The sequence below is a fragment of the Triticum urartu genome, unplaced genomic scaffold (genome assembly GCF_003073215.2).
Source record: "Triticum urartu cultivar G1812 unplaced genomic scaffold, Tu2.1 TuUngrouped_contig_8094, whole genome shotgun sequence".
NCBI classification, from domain to species: Eukaryota; Viridiplantae; Streptophyta; class Magnoliopsida; order Poales; family Poaceae; genus Triticum; species Triticum urartu.
The window spans coordinates 1-8,662 of NW_024119006.1; the positions used below are offsets into that span (position 1 = coordinate 1).

The window sequence follows — 8,662 nt, forward strand, 5'->3', positions numbered from 1 at the left end:
GAACCCTCGACCCCTAGACGACCCTGCTGGAACCCTCGACCCTCGACCCTATAGAACCCTCGAACCCTCGACCCTGAAACCCTCGACCCTTGACCCTTTAACGACCCTCAACCCTCCACCCTAGTTCTCGACCCTCGACCCCTCGGCGATCCTCAACACCCTCGTTCCCGATAAAAATTAAGAAGAAGAAGAAGAAGAAGAAGAAGAAAGAGGAGAAGAAGAAAGGAATAGCTAGAGGAGAAGATCGAAGAAAAAAAAAAGAAGAAAAAAAAGAGGAGAAGAAGAAAGGAATAGTGGAGAAGAAGAGAAAATAGAATTTTTTCTTCTTTTTTTTCTTCGATCTTCTCCTTTAGCTATTCCTTTCTTCGAGGGTTCTATAGGGTCGAGGGATCGAGGATCGAGGGTTCTAGGGTCGTCTAGGGGTCGAGGGTTCCAGGGTCGTCGAGGGTTCGAGGGGTCGATGTGGGACCAATATGTAAGCTCTATCATCTTCCATGGAACTCCCCATCTATGGTCGGGTCCGCGTCTACAGGCCAACGCCATTCTTTCTCTCTGCGGAGGCTTTGAGCGAGGGAAGGAGCGGGCTAGCAGCATGACCATGTTCCGGACGCAAGTGGAGGTGGTGAGGGAGATGGGGACGGGGTGGCGGAAGGTGTTTTGAACGTCGGAGCGCCGGGATGGGCAGCGGGGGTAGCAACCCGTCGAGCCTGGCGCCCATGACCCCGCTGCAGCCGGCGTCGGCGTTCGTGTCTACCAGGAAGCGGATGGCGCTGCAGCAGGCCATCTCGGCGCCGTCCTCGCCCAGACCCAGCTCCAAATTCGCCCTCTTCCTTCGATTTGGCCGGAGGTGGAGAAGGAGGTCGCTGAGCGATGAGATGGCTACAGAGCGGGGGAGGAGGTCAGCCCCGTGCGCCGCCGGGGGCCGTGGAGGCGCGGGCCAGGGATGGCCACCACGCACGGGAAGCTCCTTCCATGGCTGGGGTGGTTGGACGCCATCCGTGCTCACCACGGACGAGGCATGGTCACCATCCACCTGCTCCTGTGCAGCCGGTGCTGCTCACAGCTACGACTGCTTGCGCCCGTCCGCGCTCTAGCGGCCGCTGCAGCCATGGCACTCCGGTGCTCTTCCTCTCCTATGACAATGCCATGGCAGCTCGTGCTCCAGGACGAATGCAACCTGCTTGAGGAAATGTCCCAAAGAAATCTGTCTTCAGGGAGAAGAGGTTGATGATGACATGTGGGTCGCATATGTCATAACGCGATCAATCTAACAGAGTTTGACTACTGTGCCACATCAGCGCTTACATGCGGGCCATCCTTGTCAGAAAGGCGTTTAGAAGAGGTGAATCAGACACTTTTGAGACATGGTAGTTTTTAGTCAAAGGTTAGTTGAAAAGTGGTAGTTTTCGGCACAAATTTGTAAAGTGGTACTAGTTTGTAGGCACGATTGGACGAATTGTGATAGTTTTTTGTTAAATACTCCACCTAGAAAGGAACATACAGGCGATTTCCGCCGCCGCGATGTAAGCCTAGCCGCCATCTGCCACTTCATTGTTCCTTGAGATCAGATCGCCATGAAGCTCAACCGGGTTCGCCGCTGCCGCTGTGATGTAAGCCCAGCCCCTGTTGCTTGCTTGTGTTCCTCCTTCTCCAATTCTTGTGCCCGAGTCATCATTGAATTTATCAACCTATATATCTATCCAGCTGTTGAAAGTCGACAGGCTAATCAAACTGCCCGACGATGTGCTGCTCAACATCCTGGAGAGGCTCGGCACGCTCGACGCCGTCAGGGCCTGCATCATCTCCAAGCAAACGCTCAACCTACCGGCCTTGCTCTCGCAGATCATCATCGACCTCAGCCCTTGATCTACACCGGAGAAACCACGACGTAGCCAACATGGCCGACTAGATCCTCCGCACGAGGTCTCCTCGGATCCCCATCCGCAACCTCAAGTTCAGGTTCATCATGAGAGGCGACGACCATCTCAAGATCGGCAGGGCCGTCGCCTTCGCCATGGCCACGCAGAAGGTCGACGCGGCCGAGTTCGATGTCCTGACCAAGGACATCTATTATAGGCGCACCGATGCCGATCTCCTCCACTCGGCGAATCTATTCAACAATTTCATCGTCGAGTGTCCGGACGCGTTTGCCGGTCTCACGCGGCTGCATCTGCAGAACCTGAGGTTCGGTGAGTCGGACATACCCAACATCCTAGCCACCTGCAAGCGGCTCGAGTCGTTGCGCAAACTTCCGGTGCTGCACGTAGAGCACGCCAGACTCGTTGAGCTTATCTTCGCCTATCCAAAATTCTCAACGGTGGAGCTCGGCTGCCTACCGAAGCTTCGACGGATGACCTTGCATAGATGGATATTTGATAACCTAGACAATCCCTTGATTTTGGGCCATGTCCCTCAGCTCTCCAAGCTAACTCTGGCGCATGCATTCATTATAAACAGGACCCTCAAGCTGAGCCAGCTGCTTGTCAATGTTCCCTCAATCAGTGACCTGCACCTCGATTTTCAAAGTGAAAAGGTACTCACCACAATTATCTTTGTCTCGTTTTGTTTTTATATATGTATGATGGTAAAAAGTTGGAGTACCCTAGAAGCATTTGTTATCACAAAGTGGACAATCCACTGAAAGCATGAGTCCAAGTGTACTTGAGCCTATTTTCATTCATGGCATCGAAAGCCGGATATTAAGTTCACTTCTAATCTAACATATTTTTTGTGTGGCTAGGTTCATGATATATATGCATATGAAATATACGTTGTCTGATTGTTATATGCCAACGGTAGTAGCGTATGCATCACTTGAGATGTAATTTACAAGTGTTGTTTTATCTCTACCAGGTTTGGGTTCTACCAGAATGCCCTAAGGTGCTTGCACCTGTGCTCGGCAAACTACGGCGCGTGAATCTTAACAATCTTCCCGAGGAATGTGACATCACTTGGACAATGTTTCTTCTTGAAGCCACGCCATTCTTAGAGGAGCTTTGCATCACAGTATGAGATCATAAATGCCAATTGGAGTCGCAAAAAAGTTACTCCCAGAAAACCGATGTGAAGTGGGAGCCATCTACTGCTGATTTCAAGCACAATAATCTTTCGAGACTAACTATCTACGGCTTCCAACCCAACGACAACTTCATGGGATACGTCAGGCGCGTCACTGAAGCTGCGGAGAACATCAGGGGGGTATCTCTACACGACAGGAAGGTGTGCTAACACTGCGTTTACAAGTTCCCTCATCTCGGGGTTCGTCCTTGGAGTTGTCCACAGACTAGCGAGGAGGTGCATTCATTCAGACTGGAGATCGCAAAGATGATCAAGGGGAGGGCGATGGCGGTGGCTTCCACTCATAAGTTCGGCCATTATGTAAGTCTCGTGTTTTGTATTGCTATTTTTTCTTTTGATCTAGGTCAATATATTGATCTATAACCCACGAGGCCACGACTAATTTCCCTCCTGGAAAATTGCAGTTAAAGAAAGCATCTGACAATGGCGACATACTAAGCAAGCTGCCCAATGACGACATCGTCGAGAGGGTGGGTACGCTTGATCTTGTAAGAACCTGTATCCTCTCAAGGCAAATGCAGAAACCGCCTCTGCACAGTCAGAATTACTATACACTCCAGCTATCGGGACTTTTCTAGAGCTGCCTCCGTGGCGACTAGCGAAATGCCGTACTAGCACTTTCCCTCTCCTGTAGCACCTAGATCTGTTCTCTATTCTTGAATCCTTCCGTTCCCAATCCTTCTCACCAATTAATCTTAGGCCACTCTCTATTCCCCATCCGAGATTCCGCCAGATCCGTGCATCCTCGCTGAGATCCGCTCAAATCAATGGAAGGTCAGCAGTTGTCTGTAATCCAAGAAGAGGAAGAAGGGGAAGAAAGAGCAGTTGGATATGCAAAGGAACAGCAAGCGGATGTGATTCCTGAGCTGGCATTGAATCTTCGAGAGATGTGCATCTCGGCACCAAGAGTTTACAGTTTGCAGGCAACACAGGTCAGTCAGGATCCACAGATTGAATCTTGCTACAATCTCTTAATTAAAGTAGCATGCACAGGAGGCTATCCAAGATCCTTATCTCAACAAGCTATTTCCCAAGTCTCTGCGCATCTTTTTATGGCTCATTTTACCTCACAAGAATCCATGATGTTTGTACTCACGCGTCAGCCGTGGACAATGGGCTCGGACAATCTCCTCATTGAGTGGATAGACCCAGCAGATGAATCCAAGACAAAGGAAGACTACAAGTTTGAGCACATCTATGTGAATGTTCGAGTTTATGGAATACCAAGAAATCACAGGTCCCTTCAGCTCCTGCAGCAAATCCTCTCTACTGTTGGAAAGCCGTCTGAATTTCATCCTTTGCAAGAAAGCATGTTGTTTGCTAGATCAGACTATATTTGGGGAACTACTAAGGTTCGTATTCAGGACTCAATTGTGGACAAAATCAGCTTGACGTTGGATGAAAAGACCACTAAAATGGCCTATCTTCATTATGAAAAGATTGGCAGAATCTGCTTGTTTTGTGGAGTAATGTTTCATACAGTTCAACACTGTCAGAAGAGAAATGACATTATTATGGCGAGGGTGAGAAGTGGAGAATCAGCAGAAGACATCCCATTTTTCAGATATGGAGAATGGATAATGGACACCAGAAAAATTCCCCTGCAGGTTACTGAAGAAGAAAGAGTTGCAAACCCCATTCTAAGTTGATTCCAAAGAATGTTTCAGGAGGACTATGGAAAAGAAAAGGGCAAAGCAGTCCGAGGGAAAGCGGATCTGATTCTTAGATTGACTCCAGCCCATTTTAATTTGGGTCAAACAGCCAGAGGGGAGTTTCTTGTGGGTCAGTCTTCTTCAGCACCTAATCCTATAATTAGAGATCAACATCTTTTAAGTACTGGCAGCACTGCTCCAACTTCCACTGCCACTACTGCTAACAAAATCGTTCAGAATAATATTGCTGAGAAGGGACAATTCACAAGTACTGGTAGCATCGAAATATACAAGTCATCTCCAGATAACAGGCCTGGACTACAGGACTTTGATATGGAGGAACTGCATTACTCAGTGGGTGAAGAAGCAACACTAATTCAACATACTCAGAATGGGCAGCGGCAGGGTCTGCAAATGTCCCATCTTCATATGCAAAATAACCCGACTATTCAGGCGCCTTCTCACTTAGGACAAGAAGGTAGACTACAGATGCCAGTTCAAAACAGAGATCCATCATTGGCTTCTAAAGAGAAACATGTTCACATTAACCAACCCTATAAACTCTCGGGCCTCATCACTAATTCTCCTTCCCGTCCCACACCCACTTCTCCAAATATCCCATCCAAAAGAACTTATCCTGCTGGTCATCTTCCACAGTTGCAGCTGCTCAAGAGAACCACCACTGATTGCGCTCGCAATATTTTGTCACAGCTAATCGAGACTGGCCAAGGAAATACAAAGAGAGGAGATGAATTACAAGATGTGATGCATGCTGAGGCTACTAGTGGTGATGGAGGGCAGGAAAAGGGGGCAGCAGTACACACTGATAGAGGACAAGAAACAGAAGACAATCATGCAAGTCATGGAGGGCCAGAGAGAGGAGAAGAAGTAGAAACTAGAAGAGGAGGAAATCTGAGACAACAGCATGTAGGTCGTCCTAGCGGGTGGGATATTCCACCCCGTGGATTTGAAGTTCTCGATGCAAATCTCCAAGGGGGTGTCTTTGGGTTTGGCTCTTCTGCAGATCGTTGTTATGGCTCATCAAGGAAAATGGGTGTGGGTTCTTCTATGCGCAGAAACAAACGCTACACCATGGAGCAATTGGGTCGCCCCTATCCCCCTCCATGCAAAAGAGTAGAGCCAGCAATGAAACCTACTGAGAGTGATCCTTCTGCAAACAGACTTCCTTGTGTTTCATCGCCAGATTCGAGCGAAGCATCCGTTAACTCTCGTGTCGAAGCTATCTCACCTAGTCACACTGTTGATTACCACCAAACGGGTTTGAATGTTAATCTGGGAGATTATAGGTCTGATACTCCAACCTCCTTAAAAGGTGATAGTGGGCCTATCTTGATGGTACATGGGGACACTGTGATTGAGTCAGAATCTCTACGTGGTGAAAATATGGAGTTGGATAGGGCAGTGGTGCCAACCCATAAGGCACCACGGGCGCCATGAAGCTTATAGCTTGGAACTGCCGAGGCAAAGGCAAGGGCCTAGGCAGTGCAAAGATGACCTACCTTGCCAACCTTATGCGCTCTACTAGTGCTCAGGTAACCTTTATTTCTGAAATTAAATCTTCCAAGACGAATAGAGCTGACCTTCTTGTATTACATGCAAAGATCTAAAAAACATTGGGCTATCAATGGTGATAGAAACACTACTTATTTCCATCATGCTGTTCTTAAAAGGAGGAGGAAAAACAGAATTGTTTCTATTAAGGATGAGAATGATAATATTCAAATTGAGCCTCATGCTATTGCCAAGACTTTCATCAATTATTTTCAGAATCTTTTTTCCTCCTCTAATGTGAGTCATGGTAGGCCTTACATGCGCACATCCTATCAGCAAGACGAAGGCGATTTTACTTATAGCATCCCAGATAAAAAAGAGATTCTGGAGACCTTAAAAGCCATGAAAAGGAATGCTTCATCGGGACCAGATGGATTCAATGTGGAGTTCTACTTAGCAGCATGGGAATGGATAGGTGATGATATAACCAAGGTAGTCAAAGACTTCTACATACAAGGCACTCTCCCTAATTGCATGAATGATACTCATATTGTTTTGATTCCCAAGAAAATTGCTCCCCTGGTCCCTCAAGATTTTAGACCAATTAGCCTTTGCAATGTGATTTACAAGATCATTGCTAAAACACTTGCAAACAGGCTTAAACCACATTTGTCTAACTATATTCATCACTCTCAACAAGCTTTCATTCCTGGTAGGAGGATTAGCAATAACATCATCATTGCTCAGGAAATTACTCATTCCTTTAATCTTAAATCTTGGAAAAATCCTGCTTTTATGGTTAAAATAGATCTTGCTAAGGCCTTTGATAGGATCGAATGGGATTTCATTGTTAAGGCGTTAACTCATAAAGGGATGCATGCTCATTTCATAAATTTAATATATGCTTGCATGGCTATTCCCACCTTCTCTGTCATCATTAACGGTCAATCTTATGGCCGCTTTCAGAGTAGTAGAGGTATCAGGCGGGGTTGTCCATTGTCCCCTTATTTGTTTGTCTTGGCCATGAATGAGCTATCAGCATCTTTGCAGGAAGCCATGTTCGCCGACCACTTATCAGGAATTACTCTGGGACCAGGATGCCCACCTATTCACTCCTTAATATTTGCTGATGATTTACTGATATGTGGATAGGCTACAGTTACAGAAGCTACTCATATGCACCAAATCCTTCAAAGGTTTTGCAACGTTTCAGGGCAAATGCCAAACTGGAGCAAGTCAGCTATTATTTTCAGCAGAAATGTAGATGACGTCAATAAGGAGGATATTAAGAGGATTTTCCCGGTGCCGGAAATTACTGACAATTCTATCTATTTAGGGCACCCATTAATTCTCCCCGATAAGGATAGATCTAGTGCCTATAACTTTGTTGCTGATAAATTTAAAGTTAAATTGACTGGTTATAAGGCTAATAAACTTTCACATGCAGCGAGATTAACTTTGATCAATTCAGTTTTTGCTTCCATACCTGTCTACTATATGTCAAATATTCTTTTCTCAAGAAAACTAGTTGCCAAACTTACTACTATCATTAGAAATTTTTGGTGGACGGGAATAAAGGAAGATCAATCCAAGAAAGCTCTTTGTTTCAGGGCATGGAAGGACATCTGCACCCCAAAAGTAGAAGGGGGTCTTGGAGTCAAGAACATCCAAGCAGTTAACAAAAGCCTAATCCTGTCGGCGGCTTGGAGAATTGCAGACGAACCACAAAGTTTCTTGTCATAGGTACTTAAATCTAAATATTTTCCTGAGACTTCTATTTGGAGAGCAAAAAGCAACATTCCAAAATCAGGTTTTTAGGCTTCAATTCTTAAGGTAAGACACATTCTTCAATCAAATTCAATCTATCAAATTCTTGATGGCAATTCCTCCATTTGGAGCACTCCTTGGTTTCCTCATTGGCAATCTATTTATGAGCACTTGAAAATACAATCGGGGCATTATGTCTATCCTTCTCAGATCAAGGATTTGTGGAACCAAAATCAAAGAACATGGAATGCTAGACTTATTTATAATCTTTTTGATCATGAGGTGTGTAACATCCCGGATATAACTTTCCCAATTTGTACTTCAACCTTTGCCGTTTCCGGCGTTAAGTTATTTTATTTTCTCGGGTTCGGGTCTTTGTCTCCGTGCGTTGTTATCGTTGTCATGCATCTCATATCATGTCATCATGTGCATTTCATTTACATACGTGTTCGTCTCATGCATTCGAGCATTTTCCCCGTAGTCCGTTTTGCATTCCGGCGCTTCGTTCTCCTCCGGTGGTCATTTCTACCTTTCTTTCGTGTGTGGGGATTAAACATTTCCGGATTGGACCGAGACTTGCCAAGCGGCCTTGGTTTACTACCGGTAGACCGCCTGTCAAGTTTCGTATCATTTGGACTTCGTTTGATGCTCCA

At 46.1% G+C, this 8,662-nt stretch overlaps 1 protein-coding gene and 1 pseudogene across 1 annotated transcript; both read left to right on the forward strand.

The window, feature by feature from the left end:
* The first annotated feature begins 1,574 nt into the window (after nucleotides 1-1,574).
* On the forward strand, nucleotides 1,575-3,677 carry LOC125531785 (annotated as a pseudogene).
* Nucleotides 3,678-4,104: 427 nt separating this feature from the next.
* Nucleotides 4,105-8,374, forward strand: LOC125531784. Its single transcript, XM_048696051.1, has 3 exons — nucleotides 4,105-6,283; nucleotides 6,554-6,734; nucleotides 7,853-8,374. Exon 1 carries the CDS (start codon nucleotides 4,737-4,739, stop codon nucleotides 6,186-6,188), a length of 1,452 nt encoding a protein of 483 aa, XP_048552008.1. The 5' UTR covers nucleotides 4,105-4,736; the 3' UTR covers nucleotides 6,189-6,283; nucleotides 6,554-6,734; nucleotides 7,853-8,374.
* Nucleotides 8,375-8,662: the final 288 nt, after the last annotated feature.